General features: G+C 43.5%; 1 protein-coding gene across 2 annotated transcripts in view; it reads right to left on the reverse strand.

The window, feature by feature from the left end:
- The window catches only part of EMCN (endomucin), a 67,534-nt gene extending 43,690 nt beyond the window's left edge, over nucleotides 1–23,844 (reverse strand). Inside the window, exons 1-3 of one of the 2 annotated variants that reach the window (XM_068136819.1) lie at nucleotides 23,684–23,844; nucleotides 1,701–1,757; nucleotides 53–148 (exon numbers count right to left, since the gene is read on the reverse strand). In XM_068136819.1, coding sequence (XP_067992920.1) covers nucleotides 53–148; nucleotides 1,701–1,757; nucleotides 23,684–23,744 — 214 coding nt within the window. In that variant the 5' untranslated portion in view covers nucleotides 23,745–23,844. Of the gene's footprint in view, nucleotides 1–52; nucleotides 149–1,700; nucleotides 1,761–23,683 lie in introns of both variants that reach the window. The other variant, XM_068136818.1, reaches the window with a different exon arrangement.
- Nucleotides 23,845–24,333: the final 489 nt, after the last annotated feature.

The following is a 24,333-nucleotide window of genomic DNA, read 5'->3' on the forward strand; positions in this document are numbered from 1 at the left end:
GGGTGTCCACTGGAAAGGCATCAACAACTAGCTCAAAGAAGTGTTCACTTACTGGTTGTGGGGGATTCAGTTGCAGCTCTGACTGTAGTTGGCAGCACCGATGTTTGCAGTGGTGCTGGTGAAGTTGCTGTGTCCACAGATTCTCCTACTGCAGGAAAGGCATTCACATCTTTGTTTAATTTTATCATGCATAAATAAACAGTACACATCTCTAGCTGCCTTCTCTCATGGAAACTTTCTGTTTCAAGTCTGACCCTTACAGAGCTTTCTTACCCACACATATTTAGAGAGCATTCAAAGTGCATATGGTTAGTATCAAGGGAAGGTTTGTAGTGTGGGCAGTCCACTAGTTACCCACTGAAAATGAGCAACTGTACCTTCCAGTCATCCCCTAGAGTTCACCTAGAACAGCAGCACCTCTGAGGTGGACTTGGGAGCTTACTCCACACTCACAGAATGCTTTAATCTCATAGTGGCCTTCTGATGCTTTTCTCATAGGCGTAAATAACAACAGTGCTTTCCCTTCTGTGACCAAAGGCTGCAAGATCATTTTCAATGAAACATTTGAAGAACTCATTCATTGTGAGGTGCATATGAAATGATGTCTTTGAAACAGACATGAAAATCAGGATTTTTGAAGCATAAACAGAACTGCAATACAATTTGAAAAGGGCTAACTATTTTGCTATAATAAAACATAACCTATGTGTACTTCACCTGGCTGCATCTTATTCACCTCCATTACTAGCCATTCGAGTGTACACATCATAATCATCTCAGTGCTTTCAGCTTCAAAACACACTCATTAGTGTCTCTAGTTATCAAAAATAGAATCTCATGTCCAAGTGGTCCTCTCTCCCATGCATCACTTACTAAGTGCAGTAGTCTTCAATATTCAAACTAATACAGGAATAAATATTTAGCTCATATGAATGAAGTATGCTCAATATCAATTTTTTCCTAACTACAAAGCTGCACAATAAAGAGAACTGAGTAAGTCAGTCAAAGATGTAAACCAGAATCACAGGCTTCTGCCATCTGAAGCAGGTATTTTCCCTGTTGAGTCTTCATAGTTTTAGGAATTTAAGTTTTTTATCTTTTATCTGCAGCTTTTGAAACTGCAGGCACTGGTACCACACCCTTATCCCTGAAAGTGAATCTTGACATCAATAGCCTCAAAAAGTTACCAGCAGCATTTCTGCAAATGACAGCATTGTCTCCTATTAACTGAGGATCAGCAATGGCCTATATTGTGTAATTCTTTACTGTCAAGGTCCATGTGCCCTTCCTTCATTCTACACCCATCAAATCAGCTGCTCCCTGCTGCTCCCTTATCCCTTAACTGCTGCTGTTTCTTACATTATTCTCAATCTGGCGACTTCCTGAGCTATGGATCTTAGTTAATTTGTTAATATCTGATCACACTTGAACCACTCCTTGAGAGTACAGAGACTCAGAGAGTTCTAGCCTTTTTCACCTGAAACAAAAAGTGCTGCCTGTTCCAATAAATTCTTTGCTAAGATCTCTCAATCTTTTCTTCTCAACAGAGTTTTATAAGAACAGCAAGGAAATACATTGCTCTACGACAACTTTACATGACAGAATTCACCTAATTTCTCCCAGAAGTTGGAAAAGCTGAAAGCTGAAAAGGCTTAATGGGAGCTTCAGTATACCAGGTAACAGTGAATTTGAACTCTTACCAGGTTTTGACGTTGATGCAAAAGTGGTTGCAGTGACACTACTGGTTGAAATGCCATCTTCTGAAATAAAACAAAGAAAGAATATTACTTCAGCCACCTTTCAGGTCTAGTTAGCACTAAATAGGCAGACAAGGCAGAGGGAAGAAAGGAGCTTGCTCTAAAATCAAATTCAGAAGCCTATTGGCAGAAGCAACCAAATCATGTAACTCTAGTAGCAAGGTTTGCAAGCCATATCCGAGATCTCTTAGTTTTGCCCTCACTGCTCCCCCTCATGGGGAGCATCTGCTACGGCCTGACCCCTTGGGCTGCAGTTCCAGCAAGTATTAGAGCCTCAGTGCCTTAAGCTGAAAAAGAAAACCAACCACAGTAATTTTTCTATCGTTCCTCCTTTCCTTGAGTACAACCACAGCTGCTTTGGGTCTTCAGGGTAGGCAATTAACTGAACTACCTGGATGCAGAGGTAAACACCCATACTCCTGCCTTAGAAGAACAAAAATTGTACTAGTTCCCTGGCTACTGCAAGCACTTCAGGAGAGGTTTTCAGCATCACCCTGATCACTGTATGTGAGGGGAAGGAGAAAACAGGAAAATCATGGCTGGGGAAGCACCAGGTTGACTAATGACGGATTTTGCTCAATGCCCTCAAGGCAGTACTCCAGCTGTTGGGAGTTTACTGCAGTAAATGATGCCACTCTTAAAAATCCTAGTTAAAGTTAGTGGGTGAAAGTCTCCAATAACATAAACCAAACAAACCATGCAAACTCCTACCCACCCGCTCCCCCCCTTCCCCCCAGCCCCTTCCCCCAAACCAAAAGCAAAATAATGTCTAAGGTTTTGGCTTCAAATAAGATTTCAGTCTTATTGCTGGAGTGTTTTTATTTTTTCCACTAAAAAGTTCCACTAAAGAAGTTAGGGTGGAGATAAAGGGGGTGAAAGAACTTCACTGCGTCAGACACAGAGGCACTTCTCAATCATTTTACAGTGCTGTGAGACAACGATGGCTATATCTGGGGAGGAAGAGTTCAGTTCTGTCACTGAATGGGAGAGCAAAATGGCACAGCCTCATCCCCAAGTGCTTTCAGGTTTGGAGTGTGACATCCTGTCATAGTGCATTAACATGCTGTAATACAGACATCACAAAACTGAGCCAGGACAGCATGTTGCTACACTTGTGTGACTCCATTCATTGTAATATCTGCAGGCATACTCTCTTTTTTGGGCTACAGGGCAGAACAGTCAGCTTTGTTCCCTTTGCTCAACGTGCTGTGCACTGATTAACATTTCACAAGCAACACCCAAGGTCTCCTAGAGTCACAGATCTAACCTGGAGAAAAGATAGTGCATAATACATAATTCAGCTGCAGGATCTCTGCAGACACATATTAAGGTCTAGTCAGATGAGCCCTGGCAACTCCTCTTCAAGCAGTGTAAGGTGTTATCAACCCTCTTGGCACATGAGCATTTCTAATGGGTCTCAGGTGTGGTGTTGCCCCTGTCCAGAGAGTTCTTGGGTATCTTTTCTAGCTGTGCTGCTGCCTTCATAATGCCTAGTCACACCACATGCTGGCCCAGTTTAGTATGGGCAGATCCCATACCAAATTAAATCAGTTCCCCACGGGCTTGCTGCTGCCCCAGCCCAACTCCCTAGGACATGTGAATAAGTTAAGCTATGCATACTGCATTTAAAATACTCTTTCTTCTTGCTATTTAGTTATCCAGTCAGAATGATGCTTCACACTTGAAATACTTTGAAAAATAACTTTATCCAAGTAGACCAAACCCCAATCCTATTTCCCTAAACAACAAGCATTTTCCCATCTCTTCATTCTCATTGTGAGCTGCTGACAAAGCTCCCCACAGAATCACACAGAATCACACAGAATCACAGTCACCAAGGTTGGAAGAGACCATCAAGTCCAGCCTGTCACCACAGACCTCATGACTAAACCAGGGCACCAATTGCCACATCAAATCCCCTCTTGAACACCTCCAGGGATGGTGGCTCTACCACCTCCCTGAGCAGCCCATTCCAATGGCTAATGACTCTCTCAGTGAAGAACTTTCTCCTCACCTCAAGCCTAAACTTCCCCTGGTGCAGCTTGATATTGTGTCCTTTTGTTGTGGTGCTGGTTGCTTGAGAGAAGAGACCAACCCCCTCCTGGCTACAACCACCCTTGAGGTAGTTGTAGACAGCAATCAGGTCTCCCCGAGCCTCCTCTTTTCCAGGCTAAACAATCCCAGCTCCCTCAGCCCCTCCTTCCACACTACAAGGCCACAGAACTAAACCACAATGTTGAGTTTTGGGGTTTTTTGTTTGTTAGTTTTTTTCTAACAGTGCCTACATTTCAAATAGTTTGTTCTAACATGTCTCAGTAAATACCATGTCTGTAACACCAGCTAAATGATGGCCAGTCAGCTTGTTCCCTAACTCGCTCTTCCCCTAACTCACCATGAGTCTATGGAAAGTCTATTGCAACCTTTATCCATCCTATGAGGGTGTTCCCTTTAATAACCATCTTGATAGACTGAGATTTCCTCAAAACTGGAAAAAACCAACCCCACAAACCACTGAGATTTTTAAGTCACAGTCTTGGTATGATTCACAATTTGCTGATGTTATCACAAGCTAGAAATAAACTACAGTAAATTTGATTAGCAAAGTAGAAGGAAGTAGAGTCTTATGAATTAATTGTCTTCTTAAAATGGTGGATAATTAAGTGTACTGTAAAGCCAAGCTGAAAGCAAAATGCAAAATTGCTAAAATGCTTAAAACTCACTAGGATTTTGTGAGGAACTGGTTGCTTAAAAGAAGTGATAGAAATGGTGGCTTATTATGCTCCTATTTGCAATGTTGGGTTGTGACTGAGGAGAATCCTGTGGGGAATGAAAGCAAGAGACCAAAACTGACTAAGAAAATAACTTTGGCCCATTAGTGACTGTTACTCGTTAGAGACAGAAAGACTCATTTTTCTGCTCTTCTCAGGTTGGCTGCAGCATCAGATGACAGAATACCAAGTGAAATTTTCATGTTTTCAGGGTTTTGGTAAATTTAGATGCACCTTTAGATGCACCCCACACAAACTTCTCCCATTTTCCATGCTTCCTGGCAATAAACTCAGCCAAAGCATCATAGGATGGGATGTAGCACCCTTGTGTTTGGAGAATACACACAGAGCTAAAAGCTTTAGAATTTTTTAGAATAAACCAAACCAGGTTGGAAGAGGCCTTCAAGATCATCGTGTCCAACCCATCAACCAATCCAACCCACCCAAACAGCTAACCCATGGCACCAAGCACCCTATCAAGTCTCCTCCTAAACACCTCCAATGACGGCGACTCCACCACCTCCTTGGGCAGCCCATTCCAATGGGCAATCACTCTTTCTGTATAGAACTTCTTCCTAACATCCAACCTGAACCTCCCCTGGTGCAGCCTGAGACTGTGTCCTCTTGTTCTGGTACTGGCTGCGTGGGAGAAGAGACCATCATCCGCCTGTCTACAACCTCCCTTCAGGTAGTCGTAGAGAGTGATAAGGTCACCCCTGAGTGTGATGTTCAGATGTGACACTGGACTGAATAAAAAGATAGTGGTAGTAGCAGCAAGATCCAAAAAGAAAGGAAAAAAACCCAACCAACCAAACAACAAAACCCCAAACATATCTGAAAGTGGATAACATGGCAAGAAGAAATCAGAAATGGGAGAAAGATAACAGGACAGGAAGAAGATGAGAGAAGAAAAGTGCACAGGAAGGCACAGAGACAGTAAGACAACAAGGGTGGCAGGGAAAAACGAGGAATTGAGAGGACCTCAAAACCCAGTTAATCCATGGCCACAAGTACAAAACAAAACAAGAGGATCTGTTGTGTTTTGGTTGGGGGGTTGGTTGGTTTGTTCGGGTTTTTTTGTTGCTCAGTTGTGGGTTTTTACAGGTTTACAGAATTTCTCTTTATTGTCTTTTCTGGGTTGAATAGAATAGAATAGAATAGAATAGAATAGAATAGAATAGAATAGAATAGAATAGAATAGAATAGACCAGGTTGGAAGAGACCTTCAAGATCATCGCGTCCAACCTATCATCCAATACCACCTAATCAACTAAACCATGCAACCAAGCACCCTGTCAAGTCTCCTCCTGAACACCTCCAGTGATGGCGACTCCACCACCTCCCTGGGCAGTCCATTCCAATGGGCAATCACTCTTTGTGTGTAAAACTTCCTCCTGACCTCCAGCCTGAACCTCCCCTGGCACAGCCTGAGACTGTGTCCTCTTGTTCTGGTGCTGGCTGCCTGGGAGAAGAGACACAATCATTTGTATTAGGTTTCCAGACATTATTACTAAATGAACAAACTGAAACACTGAACATACTTTCTTTTTTAAAATTCAGGAGTTCTTGGATTCCACCAGGGCTGACCAATGGCCACAGCCGTCCTCAAACTGCAGCTTTTGATGTAGGGTTCAGTCTCCAAGGACTGAGTTTGGAGTGCTCATAATTTCTTCTCTCTCTCATTATTTTTACTTTTACACTGGGAAGACTAAGATAAGCAGGTTCTGACCTTGTGTTAATTAGGTGCCTGCCACTGTGATAATCAAGACAGGAAAAAAGCAGAGCTGACTGCATGATATTACAGCAGTAGTTCTGTTTATACAACACGGGATACTGCAAGGCGCAAACCACTAATTTTGAAACGCCACATGAAACAGCTGATGCAAAAACAAAGGGTGGAAATTCAAAACAAAACCATTTTGAAAGACAACTAGATAGTTCAAAAATAAATACCATGGTATCCCAGTACATTAGAGGTTGGAAGGCATCTCCAGAGGTCATCAAGTCCAACCCTCCTGCCAAAAGCAGGATCGCCCAGGGTAGTCCGCACAGGAATGCACCCAGGTGGGTTTTGAAAGTCTCCAGAGAAGGAGACTCCACAACCTCCCTGGGCAGCCTGTTCCAGTGCTCTGTCACCTTCACTGTAAAGAAGTTTCTCACCATGTTGGGGTGAAATCTTCTATGTCCAAGCTTGTACTTGTTGTTTCTTGTCTCATCATTGCACACCACCAAAAGATTACCCCCCTCCACTTGACACCCACCCCTCAAATATTGATGGACATTGATCAGATCCCCTCTCAGCCTTCTCTTCTCAAGACTAAACAGCCCCAGGTCTGTCGGTTTGTCTTCACAGGGAAAATGCTAAAGTCCCTTAATCATCCTCCTGGCTCTCTGTTGGATTCTCTCCAGCAGGTCTCTGTCTCTCTCGAACTGGGCAGCCCAAAACTGGACACAGTATTCCACGTATGGTCTCCCCAGGGCAGAGCAAAGGGGGAGAAGAACCTCCCTAACCCTGCTGGGCACACTTTTCTTAATCCCATTGGCTCTCTTGGCCAGAAGGGCACATTGCTGTCCCATGCAGAATTTGCTGTCCAGCAGCACTCCAAGGTCTCTCTCTGTGGAACTGCTTTCCAGCCAGGCAGCCCCTAACCTGTGCTGGTGCCTGTATGTATTATATTCATTGCATGAATTACTCAATATAACTGTTGTTTGGTTTGGAATCAATATCTTATTTGGAAAAAACCAAATTATGGAAAAGTCACTATCATTAGAGAATACTGGGTGAGACAGCCTGCTGTTGTAGGTTTAAGAAAATCAAGAGTTAATTGGTATAGCCATAAAGAAAAGTCCTCCAGAGGCTAGAGAATCCCAAGGGGATGTGCAGTGCATCCCAGGATATTGTAATCTGTTATTCTATTCTGTTTTCCTGTATTGCTCTATTTGAGGGAGTGCGCTCTCTATCCTCTCCGGTTGGGATGCATACAAATACCTTATGGTTTGTGGGGGAGAGCTTTGCTCTTGGCCTCGGCTGGCAGTGAATTTCCAGCTATGCCACAGGGCCTATTGAAGCCTGCAGTAGGACTGGGTCTAGTGGGGGGCAGCTTGGCTGTTCTTGGGCCTGCTGAGGCTGAGTGGGGTCAGAGGTTTCTGGAAGGCTCTGGAAGGTTTTGGCCTTGTAGTCCCATTTGTATTCTTTTTACCCAAATGTAGAATAGAATAGAATAGAATAGAATAGACCTTAGAGATCATCACATCCAACCCATCATGCAGCACCACCTAATCAACTAAACCATGTCACCAAGCACCCCATCAAATCTCCTCCTAAACACCTCCAATGATGGTGACTCCACCACCTCCCTGGGCAGCACATTCCAAAGGGCAATCACTCTCTCTATGAAGAATTTCTTCCTAACATCCAGCCTAAACCTCCCCTGGTGCAGCTTGAGGCTGTGTTCTCTTGTTCTGGTGCTGGTTGCCTGGGAGAAGAGACCAACCCCCACTTGTCTACAACCTCCCCTCAGGTAGCTGTAGAGGGCAATAAGGTCTCCCCTGAGTCTCCTCTTCTCCAGGCTAAACAATCCCAACTCCCTCAGCCTCTCCTCATAGGGCTTGTGCTCCAAACCCCTCACCAGCTTTACTGCCCTCCTTTTAAATTTCCAGTCCAGCATGAAGCAGCTTTTATTTTACTCCTTGGGAAAGGGGTAAAAGATCTTTTCTGTCCTTTTGCCCTGGGTAGCTCATGGCTCAAAACCAGTACACCTGTTTGACACTTTTTTCACTTGACCTTGCACTAGGTAGGCACGAGCATATGTTCATATCAAAATCACTCAATTCAGATGAGCACTGGTTAGACCACAGCCGAAGGACTTATCCAGCTTTGGAAGGCTGTTTTGAAGGGTGTGGATGCGTGGAGGGGGGAGTTAATGCAGAATCATAACAATCATTGAGCTCTCAGGAAGGATTGCAAAAGTCACATTTGTTTAGCCCAGAGAGGGAAAGATTAATGGAAGAAATGATATAAAACACTCAAGTAGGTGAAGGGCTGCAACAAAGTGCACTTCATCTGACGTACTGTCCTGTCCGGAGAAAGTTATAGCTGTCCAGAAAAGCTGGTACTGATATTCTTAGAGTTCCCAATAAATAGCTGCTGCCTGACAATGTACACAACCTGTTTACTCATACCTGGGAGCTCTGTTGCCTGTTATGTGTTCGGTTCCATTTATTGCTGCTTCCTCTCTTCATTCTCTCACCTGATTTTTCCCCAGGCCCAGTGCAGTTCTTACACTTCTTTTATTTCAGTTTTCATTCCTCATTTATCTTTGTTTCCCAGTTCATGACCTTCTACCCTAAACCCTGAGATAAGCTGGGTTTTTTGTTTGTGTTTTTTTTTTTGTTCTCTAATATATTTTTGTGTAAATGTTCACACATCCTCCAAAGATAGAAATATGGTTTGCCTAGAGGAGTAGTTCACCCCCTATCAACTGATCGTTGCACAGTCATGCCAAGCACAGAGAGCACAAACAAGTCTTAAGCACTGCTCAAACCCTAGTCAAGCCCTTCAGACAGAATTCAAGTGTACCTGAATACATTAATGTAGGGATCAAACTCAAGGTTTAATTCCTGGTCTGGAAAAAGGCCTTCTACCTGGTCAGGTTTAACATTTAGGTGCTCCTGGGCTTTCCCTTTCAGTAATGTTTTGCAGAGGTCCATGATGCACTTCCAGCCAAAGGGGAAAAGGCAGACTGATACAGACAGAATATGGGAAACTCAGCCTCAGTTTCCTGTGCAGCTTCAGGTTAATATTCTGACAAGATACATAAAGAAGCTTTAAAGTAGCTTCCACCAATGCTTATGGCTGGTTTCTAATGATACAGTGCTGGCCAGTTCTTCAAGGATCTACCTGGCTTCCTGCATGTCTATGGCATCCACCACGTTGTGGTATTGTGCGACCATTAAACAGTGCATGAACTTGTTGCTTTACAACTCTCCTGGGTATATCATCTCAAATAAGATAAATGGCAACACCTGCAGAGTAGAAATAACTCTGTCCTCCGTGGAATGCCTATGTAGTACAATACAGTTTAATTCGTCTAGAAGGAGCTTCTTATTCAGAGGCAGACTGAAAGTACATTTAGATTAGATATTAGGAAGAAATTCTTTACTCTCAGACACCAGAACAAGCTGCCCAGAGAAGTTGTGGATGCCCCTTTCCTGAAAGTGTTCAAGGATGGGTTAAATGGGACTTTGAGCAACATGATTTAGGAGCTGGTGTCACTGCCCATGGCAGGGGCAGGGGAACGAGATGATCTTTCAGGTCCTTTTCTAACCAGACCATTTTGTGACTCTGTGCTTCAGGTCAGCTTGGGCATTTCTGTGCATTTTGCCACGCAGATGTGCCCCATGCCCCATTTTCAAATCAACAGAAGAGGAATAATGGTATGTTCTGATTTTCCAGAGGACTACCAACTGCGGCACACAATGGCACCATGCTCTAGCACTAACGGAGTTGCACAAGAAATAGAGATATTTGTGGGTCAAGATCTCAAATGCATCTGCAGTTTTTAACATTTAGACCTTCCAGAATAATAATAGGATTGACTCTGCAATGTTGACATTTACAACCAATCTCAGCTTTCAACATTGTGCTTTGTCCTGGAGCATGTGTTGAGTGCACAAGCAACCCTCTGAAGACACTGCAGAAAGTTGTTATGTAGGAAAGAGCAAGAAATGGGATTAACTTTAGGTAAGTTTTGTTGTTGTTTCAGTCCTCCCTCTGTATTTCTGCAGTTGATTTCCAATACTACAGCTTCTTCTTCTTCTTTCTTTAATTTATTCCCCCCCCCCCCCCCCCCCGCCCCGATATTCTAATTGCACATACAAGAGCTATCCAATATCAAGGGAAATACATTCCCAGAAAATCTGCATGTTGAAGACAGTGGCGTTTCTAGGAGAAGAGGGATTTATCTACAGTGTTTCAGTAAAGTCTTTAGAGCAGTTATCCCTGCAGTACTTTCAGTTTCAGCTGGAGGATTTCGTTAAGACTGAAATTGTAACATGAAGCTTCCCAAAGCACAAACAACGGTGTTGAACTGTGGTCCCAAGGTTAGCTGCTGACTGGCTAAAAATGACTAACTCACAGCATGGAAATTATCTGGAAAATCAGCAAATACTGGGGAAAAAAAAAAACCAAACAAACATACACCTCAGAGGAGGCATAGATGCTTCCAGATCACAAAAACTTTAGAATAGAATAGAACAGAACACAGCACAACATGTTGGAAGAGAACCTGAAGATCATCACATCCAACCCATCATCCAACACTACCTAATCAACTAAACCATGCAACCAAGCACCCTGTCAAGTCTCCTCCTAAATACCTCCAATGATGGTGACTCCACTACCTCCCTAGGCAGCACATTCCAATGGCCAGTCACTCTCTTTGTGTAGAATTTCTTTCTAACATCCAGTCTGAATCTCCCCTGGAGCAGCTTGAGACTGTGTCCTCTTGTTCTGGTGCTGGTTGCCTGGGAGAAGAGACCAGTCTCCATCTGGCTACAACCTCCCTTCAGGTAGCTGTAGACAGCAAGAAGGTCTCCCCTGAGCTTCCTCTTCTCCAGGCTAAGCAACCCCAGCTGTCTCAGCCTCTCCTCATAGGGCTTGTGTTCCAAACCCCTCGCCAGCTTTGTTGCCCTTCTCTGGACACATTCCAGCAAGTCAACATCTTTCCTAAACTGAGGGGCCCAGAACTGGACACAGTACTGAAGGTGTGGCCTAACCAGTGCAGTGTAGAGGGGATTTACTGTTAGAAGAGGCTTAACTGCTATTTTAACAATATTGCTCAAAATCATCAATTCCTTTCTTCCCATTCAAAAACCTCTAAGATCACAAAGAAAAAAAATAATATTAAAAATCTATACATTGGATAATCCAGAATTAAACCCAAACAAGACCTGCAGTTATTTCATTCCAAAATAATTAATTCCAAAATAATTAAAAAGTACTACCCTTTCTAGTACATTTACTCCCGAGGAACTCATAATTTGATACTTTGAATCTTTCCTCTATAGTCCTATCAGCTAGATTTTAAGTGAGAGTCAAGGTTCTGATGTAATCCAGTGAATGGCTGGAGCTGATAACAGTCTGCACTAAAGAGTGCACTATGGAGGCAGACTGAGAGAGTTGGGGCTGTTCAGTCTGGAGAGGAGAAGGCTCTGAAGAGACCTTATTGTGGCCTTCCAGTATCTGAAAGGGGCCTACAAGAAAGCTGGGGAGAGAATTTTTAGGGTGTCAGGTAGTGATAGGGGGGAATGGAGCAAAACTAGAAGTGTGTAGATTCAGACTGGATATTAGGAAGAAGCTTTTCACCATGAGAGTGGTGAGACACTGGAACAGGTTGCCCAGGGAGGTGGTTGAAGCCTCATTTGTGGAGGTTTTTAAGGCCAGGCTGGATGTGGCTCTCAGCAACCTGATGTAGTGTGAGGTGTCCCGGTCCATAGCAGGGGAGTTTGGAACTAGCTGATCCTTGAGGTCCCTTCAACCCTGACAATTCTGTGATTCTATGTTAAAAAAAGCCATTTGCAAACTTCAGGAGTTTGAAACAAAGGAAAATACACAACCTTTGTGCCTTTGTATTTCTTCAGTGTGCATGGCATGCCTCACACACACACTCAGATATGTTTGCAATAGCATCTGCACACAACTACTCATGCTGTGGGAGCACTTGGTGATAGGAAAGCTGTGTCCCTTATAACAGTCCTGTGCTGGATCACTCCTACTGCAGTATCGTCACGAGCCACAGTTGCAAAGTTTTTTTCTTAATGCAGACTCCTGGATCACAGGATGTTAGGGGCTGGAAGGCACCCCTGGAATCATCAGGTCCAACCCCCCTGCCAGAGCAGGACCATATAATCTAGTGCAGATCTAAATGGGGTTTGAAAGTCTCCTGAGGAGGAGACTCCACAGCCTCTCTGGGCAGCCTTTTCCACTGCTCCGTGACCCTCACAGTAAAGAAGTTCTTCCTCATGTTGAGGTGGAACTTTTTGTGCTGTAGTTTACATCCATTGCCCCTTGTCCTATCACACGGCACAAGTAAGCAGAGGTTGTCCCTTCCTTCCTGACACCTGATTAGATCCCCTCTCAGTCTCCTCTCCAGACTAACCAGCCCCAGGTCTCTCAGCCTTTCCTCATAAGGCAGTGCTCCTGTCCCTCAACCATCCTTGTAACCCTCCATTGGACTCTCTCAGGTATACCCTTGTCCCTCTTGAACTGGATGTGATCTTCCAGGTGGAATCCACTAGGGCAGATGCTAGGAAAGCCTTTTTTAAAATGCTGTCACACAGTAAGAACAAAGTTCCACCTGTCTCATTTAAGGTGAAAGCAAGACAGATGTAGTCAGATACCACAGCTAATGCTGAAACTCATACGGCAGGGAATGAGGCCACATTCTTTGCTGCCTGATGCCAACCAGCTGGAAGCTGGTGCCTCCTTGCTGTCTAGGGAGGTGGGAAACCACCTCCAGTTTGCCAAGCTGTCACCTTTCAGTCACGCCTTTCTTTAGCAGCAAACCAAAAACTGTACTATGCAAGTGGTACATGTCGAGATCTTACTTTTAAGTTCAACTTTCTGCTTCTCCAGAGCCTGTTTGGGAGGCTGATGTCACTAGGTAGAGATGAACTGCTATAAAAGAATGGGGAGAAACACAGGCAGGAGCATGGGGTAAGACACCAAGGCAGGAAGGAGAAGCTCCTGGGCCAGAAGTGCTGAAAGATCCTGAAAACAGGAGGAAGAGGAAGAATTTAAGGAAAGGAGAGTATAAACACAAAGCCCCATAGCTGGAAAGGGAAATAGGGACAGGGCTGCTCCTATGTGGCCTGGGAAAAAATAGCAGCTATTGGGGCAATGTGGGTCTTGGGCTTTGCAGAGGAATTGCTAACTGGGTGGGCTGGAAGCACCCAGCAGCAAGAGTTGAGGAGAGGAAGGAAAGGGAGGGAGCTGCCACAATTTGTCCAGCAGGGAACAGGAGAAGGCAGGAAACGAAGTTCTGATGCCAGCACTGCCCCAGTGCTCCTCCTGCTCCCACAGGCATATGGCTGGCACAGCCCAGCACCAAGCATGAACAGAGAGCTGATGGAAATTACTGATTCCCCAAGGAAACAGTGCTGTTTCCACAAAGCCTGCTCAAATTACCCAGCAAACAACTCCTGCATAGGGAGCCACCACACAGAATACTGGAAAAGCAGCTGAAAAGTCAATGAGGGCTCTCCCTCAACAAAAATCATAATGAGACAAGTTGGGTGAATGCTCCCATGTTTTACTGAGTGTCTGAACATCTCAAGCACAGCATGGTTTGCTCTCTGCATGTATGGACATAGAAATCTGTGCCAGTTTCATAGTTTCTTTTATTGTCTGAGGAGAAATGCAAACTCCCTACCAAGAGCTTTTAATCACAGGCTTTCTCAGTGTGTTTTCTCCTTCTGTGTGAAGTTTGGTGGATATCTTTATCACTGTGTACTACAGAGGGATGAGCACATTGTTTGCACACCATAAAATAATAAATGTGCTCAGCATGCTCATCAGCACTCCAGCCTGCCTTGGACAAAGGCTCCAGGCTCTGCACTTCACTTTATTTAAACCTGCTAAACCTAATTAATAGGTTTTAATTAAGCTCTTTAAACCACCAGATCATCACTCTCTGATGGTGATATATTTGTCTGTCCAAGTGTAAGATAAAAGGTAGGAGTTACTAAGGGTGATTTTATAGTACAAAACACAACACCACCACCCCCCTCTTGTGTTAGTCATCCTAAATCAGTTTGAAAATGTCTTCACTGGATGCAGTTTTTTTATAGAAAGAGCCTTATACATATTGTGCATTGCTGGGTAGAAAAAGATAAAGAAAGAAAGGAGAGCCCCTTCCCTTGCAACAGGAAAGAACAGGAGCGTTGGTGTAAGTCACCTCCACCCAGAAGGCAGAGAGAAAACTACATCCTTCTCCGAGTAACGCTTACAATGCTCTTTCCTTACCATGCTATTTGCAAGTCTATTTTTGTTTCCCAGGAAAGAGCATATTTGGGTAGGGCAGGTATAAAAGAGTCAGAGGGGAAGCTGAGCCCGGGTCAGTCAGTAGCTCTTCTTTGCAACGTGTTGCAGCAGTTAGTGAAATCATGGCTCTGTGTTTGTGGTCCAAACGCATCTCCAGCGACATGAGTAATTGTACCTTTCAGGAAAGGGTCACTGCAGTCTCTGCTATGATGTATTTATTTTTAGCACATCCTGGATCAGCCTAGACACCCATGTCAGCCACACCCGCCCATGCCACTCTGTTCCTGACAAAGCTCTGAAAGCCTCTGGAGCATCAAAAGCCTGTTCCTGTCCAAAAACTTCTGTGGAAACACCGTAAATTGCTTCTATAATTAATGGAATTCCATGCTCAATGCTTTCTCATGTTTTCCATGCTGCTTTAGAACAAAGGTTAAATGGTGTAGAGTATCCCAAAAGGCAAGCCCAAAGTGGAGTAAGGTCTCACTGGAGTTACATTACAGGCAAGGCTGAAGGATATACTTTGAGAAGAACTGATTTCTGTAACTAGAATACATCAAGACCTCCTCGTCTGACAGTGTCTTACCAAGCTGATTGGTATAAATTCAAAATAATGTGAGTCCTCAATCTGATACCTCTGCTAAGCTCAGACATGGAACTGAAATGCTTTTCTCACACGCTTTATGTTCCAAAATGTTCCAATAAAAACAAAAACCAAAGTAGAGCACCAGAAGCAGAGGGGAAAGAGCAAGGACCCACGCTATCAAAGAACAGTGGAACCCTATTGAGGATGCTCAGGTCCCACTCAGTGTGCTGGGAAGTCATGGTGAGCTGGGAGCTGATCATCTCATGCTAGTGAGCAGCTTATAGACATCATTTGTACCTTTACTGGCAAATAGTGTAACTTTATTCCCCATGACAATTACAACTACTGTGAATGAGTTGTTTCATCCCTACTCAAACCCTTCTGCTCTTCTTCCTCGACCATTTCTTCCATAAATAACCAGTCCTTGTTTTCCATTTTGTATCTGAAAACAGCATTTTCTGCCAGTCCTTGGGAACATGGGGTGAAAGCAATTAGAGAGGAAGCAGACAGTGCAATAAAAGAAAGTGTCACTAAGCCAATAAGACAAGTTGTGCACTGGTACATCTAAATTCAACAGCATTAAGAAGCACTAGCCACATGGCTCCATTAGCACAGGGAAATAATGGAAAGGGAAATAATGGATTCCTCTAAAACCATTTACAATAGACAGGTTAAAATGCACAGAGAACAAAAAAAAACAGGTTGTGAATCCTGTACCAGGAGCATTTAATATCTCTGCTGTGTCTTACCTTTGTAGTCACTGGCACACCTTGAAGGATTGGATTGTTTGGTGTAGATCTCCAATAAGACCTTCCTCTTGTTAGACATTGGAAACTAATGAGTTGTTGCCAGTCCAACAGTTTGATGAATGCATTTCACAGAATCACAGAATGTTAGGGGCTAGAAGGGAGCTTGAAAGATCATCCAGTTTGACTCCCCTGCCAGAGCAGGGTCACCTGTACCAGATCACACAGAAACTCACCAGGCAGGTCTTCAATATCTCCAGAGAGGGAGACTCCACAACCCCCCTGGGCAGCCTGTTCTAGTGTTCTGTCACCCTCACAGTGAAATAACTCCTCCTCCTCTTTCCATAGAACTTCCTATGCCCCAGCTTCTACCCATTGCCCCTTGTCCTGTCATTGGGCATTTGCTGACTTCTGAACTGCAGCAAATATATCAATATTTGTCTTAAAAAAACCAAACACCTCCCTAAAGAGAACCTAAAGATGTTCTACTGTAATACCCTTTCCAGGCAGCCAGCTTTTAGTGTTGGCTCTAATTTCCAAGACCTGTGTGTTTTGTGGCAAAGCAGAGTTGAATTCCACAGGCTGGCCAGAAAACTCTTGAATTCAAAGAATTCAGCACTTTTAAGAAAGAGATTTTAATAGTTCTGTGCAGAAATGTGTAACTACAACCAAATAAGAAAAGAAGGCTCTGTGGTGACCTTATTGTGGCTTTCCAGTATCTGAAGGGGGCCTACAAGAAGACTGGGGAGGGACTTCTCAGGATCTCAGGTAGTGATAGGACTAGGGGGAATGGAATGAAGCTGGGGGTGGGGAGATTCAGGCTGGATGTGAGGAGGAGGTTCTTCACCATGAGAGTGGTGAAGCCCTGGAATGGGTTGTCCAGGGAGGTGGTTGAAGCCCTGTCACTGGAGGTGTTTAAGACCAGGCTGGATGAGTCTTGGCCAGCCTGATCTAGTGAGGGCTGTGCTTGCCCATGGCAGGGGGCTTGGAACTAGATGATCCTTGTGGTCCCTTCCAACCCTGACAGTTCTGTGAAAATACTATGATTCTATGAAATAGTGTACAGACCTCAAACATTATTTTTGACATGCCACAGACAACTAATGAGATTTGGACATCTTGATAGGAGTTTCAAAGGGTCTGTAATTCCTTACCACAAAAGAAAATCCCTCTAATTTTCGCATTTGGTGACATGGCAGCAGGAGCATTAGCCATGTATCATGCTCACTCACTCCTGACTACTGGACGTGGCACGGGGAGCTTCAGTGTGAAAAACACTTGAATTCCTCCTTTCTATACAAGAGCAATACTATTTTTTTTCTTCCCTCCACCCATGTCACCTAACAATGTTTGGTGATATTTTTGCTTCCACAGCGTTCAAATGAGTTTGGAGATACTGATATTTACATCGTCTATATTGTTGTGATACATAACTCGTGCTGAGATGAGAAGGGGTAGTTAATCTGTCAAAGAAAGATGATTTCAGACTGCCCTCACACAGGGATGCATGAACATTTAGAAGGTCTTCAACACTGTATTTTAAATAAAACCCTAGACTCAATGATGAGCATGCAAGCCAGTAGGAAAACTAGTGAAAAAATGAAGGAATACATGGGGCTGTGATCACTTCAAATAATTATAATGTAGTAAGAACACATCTCAGCAAATAACTTCTTTTCCAGAGTGAAATAACACGAATCCTTGACCAGGTCCTGGCACTGTTTTCCTCAAGACTAACTAAGAGCCAAAGCTTTTGCCATTCTGATCAGTTGTCGCTTCAACAGCCAAGTCTCTCAAAACCAAATATGATATTAGTCTCCTGCTAAAGATTATGAAAGATGAAATCTGCAGGAAGCATAAACATCTCATTAATATCACCAAGGATTTAACTGATTTAAGCATAAACATTTGATTACATTGATGCTCCTCAAACAGATACTACACTGAGAAATCATGGCACTAAGACAAACTTAATGTGCTTTTTAGAATGATCTTCAAGAAATCTTCACAGAATCACAGTAACATTCAGGTTGGAAATGACCCTCAGGATCACCAAGTCCAACCCAGAAACCTACTCTACAAGGTTCATCCCTAAACCATATCCTCAAGCACCACATCCAAACCACCTCTAAACACATGCAGGCTTGGTGACTCCACCACCTCCCTGGGCAGCACATTCCAAAGCCTGACCACTCTTGATGGGGAATTTTTTTTTCCCCTAATGTCCAGTCTAAACCTACCCAGTCACAGCTTGAGACCCTTCCCTTTTGTTCTATCACTAATTATCTGGGAGAAGAGACCAGCACCAGCCTCTCCACAAAGTCCTTTCAGGTAGTTGTAGAGAGCCAGGAGGTCTCCCCTCAGCCTCCTCTCTTTCAAAGTAACCATCCCCAGCTCCCTCCTTTGCTCTCTGTCAGATTTACTCTCCAGGCCCTTCTCCAGGTTTGTTGCCCTTCTCTGCACTTGCTGCAGTACCTGGAAATGTTATTTGGAAGTAACAGCTGCTACACACACCAGTGTAACATTGTTTCTCTGTTTACAGAATTGCAGAAGAAACCCATTAAAGGGTCTTCCTTGAGTTGTCTCATCAAAGTAACCACAAACACACACCACCCTGCCTGTCCTTCACGAGGAATACAAATAATAAGGACTCTTTTTCCCCATGTGGTTTTGCTGTGGGACCTTACTCATCTTCAGGCTGTGACATTAGCCTAACTACCAAAAGGTTCCAGTTAAACATACTCCCTTCCCCTAGGCTAAAAGTTTCTTAAAGATAACATTTAATTTGTGTTTTTGCAGGTTTGCTTTTGTTTATTTTTGTTCCACACAGGATTCAGATGTGTAAACAATTGGAGATCAAACTCAAGGTCTTTTCCTATTCAGAAAACCAAAACAAGCCTCAGCTGATCTTCTTTCCTAATTTCTAAAGGAGTAAAGATGAATGAGAAATTTAGGCACTAATACAGATAAAAGGGACAGCTAAATAAAAGAGAAAACATTCTGGTAAGTGTTCAGAGGAGACAACTCTTTGCTGGGCATGTTATGCGGCATTATGTGCTCTCAACTTTCGGAGTCAAATGCCGCAGGCAACTTGCCCTTCAAATTCAGTTTCTGTTTGTTTTGGCTGCAAATCATAACGTCCTTATCAAGCAGGTATCAAGCCATCTGCTTCTGTACTCAGTAAATGCAGTACATTTGCATTTGGGGCTACAATCCATTAGGCAGAACTGGTCTGTGTATCAGAAAGCACTAATGGTGCTGTTCTGGCAGCGGGGTTGGACTCGAAGATCTCCAGAGGTGCCTTCCGACCCCTAACATCCTGTGATCCTGTAATGAATTAAAGGAATGTGGCAGCAAGGAAAAAAAGAAGTACATAAAAAAAAAAAAAAAAAGGGAAAGGAAAGGAAAAAAAAAAATCTCAACAGGAACAAAAACTTAAGTAAAGACTACAGTAAGCTCCAGCACTACAATATGATTTTTGCAACATCCAGCCTAGCAAACTGCTAGGAATGGCTGGAAAGACCAAAACACACCACTTCTTTTTTTCTTTTTTCTTTTCACAACTGGCAAACTCTCCAGACATACAAAGGTTGGGTTCCAGCAAGCTGAAGGACAGACTGAGAGAGTTGGGGCTGTTCAGTCTGGAGAAGAGAAGGCTCTGAAGAGACCTCCTTGTGGCCTTCCAGTATCTTTAAGGGGACCTACAAGAAAGCTGGGGAGGGACTTTTTAGGGTGTCAGGTAGTGACAGGACTAGGGGGAATGGAGCAAAAATAGAAATGGGTAGATTCAGATTGGATGTTAGGAAGAAGTTCTTCCCTGTGAGGGTGGTGAGACACTGGAACAGGTTACCCAGGGATGTAGTGGAAGCCTCATCCCTGGAGGTTTTTAAAGCCAGGCTGGATGTGGCTCTGAACAACCTGATGCAGTGTGAGGTGTCCCTGCCCATGGCAGGGGGGTTGGAACTGGGTGATCCTTGAGGTCCTTTCCAATTGTATGATTCTAGGAAGGTGTGAAAAAGCAGCTGGTTATCTAAAGCCTGTTTACATTTCTCAAATTTTCTGATATGAGACAGCTGTGACAGTCTGAGTCTTGCTGGTCTCTCCAAAAGCACAGCTGTAAATAATAGCCCAGAATGAGAGGAGACCATACTCAAAAGCTTTAACTGCTCAAAAGGGTTGAGTTAGTATTTTATTTAATTTAATTTTTTTAAAGACTTGAGGGCTTGTGAGGCAAGAGCACAGAAGATGTAAAAGGAAAAGCCTATCCATCTTCTTCAGTTATCAGAGCAGAATGCAAGCAAATGTATGTCATCACTACAGGAGCCCTGGTTTAGTGGTACTTCTCTGAAGCCATCAGCCTGGGTGCTGGGCTTAATCTGCTGTGTTGTATGGTTGGGATGAAGTCCCAGGCTTCATAAGATCCTTTACTGGGGAAAGGGGCTGGAAAACACATAACTTAAGGCTGACCCACAGGAACAGCTCCAGATTTCTTCAGTGGCCTTTGGACCAAGCCTCTCAATACCAAGATTTTGTCCTACCTTTCCAAAATGAAAAGCATCCTTGGGGTTTTTTTGGTAATGCTGTCACTTTTGATAAGAGCACTCTTGGAGATAGGTACTGCTAGCTGTCAACAGGGGTCACTAATCAGACATCCATAAACCCACCACTGCGCATCTACCATGCAACACAATACATTCCAGCTCCTACATTTGAGTGCACAACCTGAATGCATCCAGACTGATGACAAGACCCAACTCTTTTCTGCTGTCATTTCTGCAGGATAAAGCCTGAGTGGGAAAGAAGCTATGGTGTGATCTAAATGCTTTGTAGAGGACACTGGCTATGCTGTCTGTCCATAGTCATGCCATATCACAAGGCCAAGTCATAGGAAGGTGTAAGTACCTGCATTAGAAGCATGTGCCACTTCCTCTCCTCTCATATTTTAGATGAGCAAACTTCACCTTGACACATTTGAAAAGTAATTACATCTTAAATATAAATACTTCTGAGCCTGCATTGAGTACTACCATTTGACATTTTTTCCTTGACTCATTCCAGTGCTGTCTCTTTTTTTTGAAGCTGGAAATGCTATTAATCAACCCAGAAAGCATTTTATCTTGAGTATTGTTTTGGAGCAGGTAAGGTTAAAGGGCAGTATGCCAGAAGAACTCCTAAGTATTCAGTACTCCTAAGGTTGGAAGGGACCTCAAAGATCATCGAGTCCAACCTGTCACCACAGACCTCCTGACTAGAGTAGGGAGGACACCACTGCCCACTGCAGGCTTGAACTCACGACCTTCCCATTAAGGGTCTTGTGCACTACCACTGAACAATGTGAGATGAGGATGGAGGAATCCCTGCTTTAAGCTTGTCATTTAGCTCTCCAAGGGTTGAGAAGAGCATCGAGAGGAAGGATAAGTTGTCAGGACGCTATCAGCCTCTGTAGCTGCCCATAACTGAGCCTCCAGTAACTTACTGACAGAGTGCAGATCCCATAAAAAGCATGAGGGACTTCTGAGGATGCAGGATCCCAAGATGAATTAGAAAATAGAATAGAATCACCAAGCAAGTGCTGCCAGCACACAAGCTGAAGACAAGGCAGGAAATTTGGAAGCTCTGGAGGAGACTCAGTATGTGCTTTACTAACCACAGTAGAAACATCCTCGTCCACTTCTGCATGATTTACAAAAGATACACAGACAAGCAGCCCGTGTGTATTATGTGAAGAGGCTGCAAGCCCACACATTACTCATCTTGGTAAGCTTTGAAGATAAACTACCCCAAAACCTGGGGGAGGGAATATTAAAACTCCAGGGTTTGACCTTCTCTAAATTTTACTGGGTATAATTTTAAAGTACTAAAAGTGTTTCCAAGCAACTGGAGAAATGTCTTGCTGCTGTCTCCAATGCTCGAACAAGGGAGACTGAGCACGAGGGAGACTGATGTCAGCATCCTTACCATCTTTTCCTCTTTTCAGATCATAAAATCCTGCTGCTACAGCCCAGGTGTTCAGGACACTAGAGATCACAAGCAGTGGAAATTCAAAGTTTGGTCCAGCCTCACAGAACAGACAATGAAACTGCTTCTGTCGTAACAGGTCAATGCTTAGGGCAGCCTGAAGGAAGCTTGAGCAGATTACAGACTTTCATCAGGTAGGTAAAGACATACTTCACATTTCCCCACACACATTCTTCATTTTCTAGAAGGAATTTGCCAACAGAATTTCACTACTGTGCCTACCTTGCAATGAAGCATTAAAAGATTACTTTTACAAAGCCAAAATTGTTCAGAGCAAATGTATTTTATATAAAATCTGCTTATTCACCATCACCAGTCCTGCCCTGCTCCTATCATGCAGAGGAGGGAAACTCCTTTTTAAAGTCAAGATTGTATGAAATTGACGGAATTCCTCCCACCTTTGCATCTAGCTTTCTGGTAAGCTTTATGGACTGTTGCATTAAATATACTCCATTTGATCCAACTCCACTTTGCTTTTCAGAAGTTGCGAGATGAAAGGTTTACAATGACAGGAAGGTTATTTTTGCTGGGAGTAGCAGACAGAGAATAAATAGTACCTCAAAACAGACTTTTGGGGCTTGTACATGTTTAACATAGCTTTAAAATAGGTTTTCCTGTGGCACAGTCTTATTTTTAATCTCTTTTACTGATTTTTTTTTTTCCCCTTCCCTAACAGCAGTGAGCCCAAGCAGTCACATCAGTTACACCACAAAAGACGTGTTGAGATTTTAACACAATCTGAGCAAAAGTTGATTAGCCTTTTGTGGGGTTTTTGTTTGTTTGTTTTTTAGATCAGCTAATCCAGCATTATAATTTTTTTTAAACTTCTGATGCACAAAATTTGCTACAAGCAGCCTATGGCCATTTCTGGAAGCTTTGGTGAGAAATACTCACACCAGAGGGCCAGCAAATGAAAGTACAGGTGGAAAGCAGATTTGACTTCAACTGTTTCTTTTGAGAAAGGCGATGCTAGACAGGCCCTTGCTAGGGTTTCTCTCACCATTTCAGGTTTTACTAGTTAGTTCCACTTTAAAAGCAGGATCTTTCAAGCTGAAGAATAATGAAAACAGCACTTCAGTGACCATATGAATACCACAAAGTTTGATTAAATCTGTGCATTCAAGAATAATTTCTGAAAGACATTGCTGCAGCCAGTAACTGATACTGCCCCTAGGCATCCCTCATTATTTTATTTACTAAATGCTGCAAGCCCCTATTTCTTCAGGGGCAAAACCAGGATAATTTCTGAGAGACAGCCTTGGCCAAACTTATTGCTGGCATAGTGCCATGGAAATCCACTAGGACAGATTTGCAGGAGCAGTATTTGCAAAATCTGACAGACATTTCACTTCCCCCCCTTTAAAACCACCCCTACAAAAGATGCTTTTATTACAATGAAGAAAAACAGAACAGAAAACCTTTGTAAATACACTTCTGCTTTTAACTCCTCTCAGATTGAGATGCTTCATGACACCAAGAAAGAGAGCTGTCACGAAAGTACAATAGCAGGGAAGTTTTTTTCACAGAACACATGTAACTCAACTATGAGTTAGTACCTTCTCCTCCAACACAGAGCCTTTCAATCACTGAACTGAAAAGAAAATGAAAAAAAGGAAAAAAAAAAAAAAAGAAAAGAGGAAGATGAAGAAGAAGAAGAAAAACAGAAAAAAAAAACACCCCAAAAAGCACCTACCTACTGACAGCTAAACTTTTGCTCACAAGACACCCCAAAATGTGACAAGTCCGTCCAAAAAAGCCAAAGAACTTACCTCCCACAGTGCAAACACAGAGCACAGCTAGCAAAGAGAAGGCAATCCCCTGGAGCTTCATGCTTGGTGGTGGCAGTGGTGGTGCTGCCAGCTCTCCCGTACACAGCTGGGCAGGGAGTGCTCTCTCACTCTGAGGCAGGCCTTAATTACTCCATGGAAAAAGGTGTGTAGAAACTGTGCCTAGTCACTGCCCATTCCTGCTTATTTTGGGGACTTTGATAAAGAACAGGAGGAAATACAACATACTCCCTCTGGGAGTTCAGTACGGAGGAGATTTATTGTTTCAGTTCTTACAGGAACTCCTTTTCTTTGGCAGTGAACTGTGTTTTTGTTAATACATTATTTTGTTCTTCTTTGACCACGAGGTCAGGAAGGGTTTTGAACAGAGACAGATCTTTCTTTAGAATATACTATAGATCACCAGCATTCATACTGGAGCTGGGGATACTTTTTAAAGGGATAGTTATGAGCTGTGAAGGAACCCAGGTAGCATAGGAAAAGGCAATCAGCAGCAGAGGAGCAAAACAAACAACAGCAGCCTGCACGCAGCTCTTCCTTGTGTAAAGTGGCCTTGGTGAAAAAACCACAGCTGCTTCACATTGGCAGCAGAGAGAGTGCCTCCCTGACACAGCTGCCATTCTGCAACTGGG

The sequence above is a fragment of the Melanerpes formicivorus genome, unplaced genomic scaffold (assembly GCF_026170545.1).
Source record: "Melanerpes formicivorus ecotype bairdi unplaced genomic scaffold, bMelFor1.0.p_v2 SCAF_4, whole genome shotgun sequence".
In the NCBI taxonomy this organism is placed as follows: Eukaryota; Metazoa; Chordata; class Aves; order Piciformes; family Picidae; genus Melanerpes; species Melanerpes formicivorus.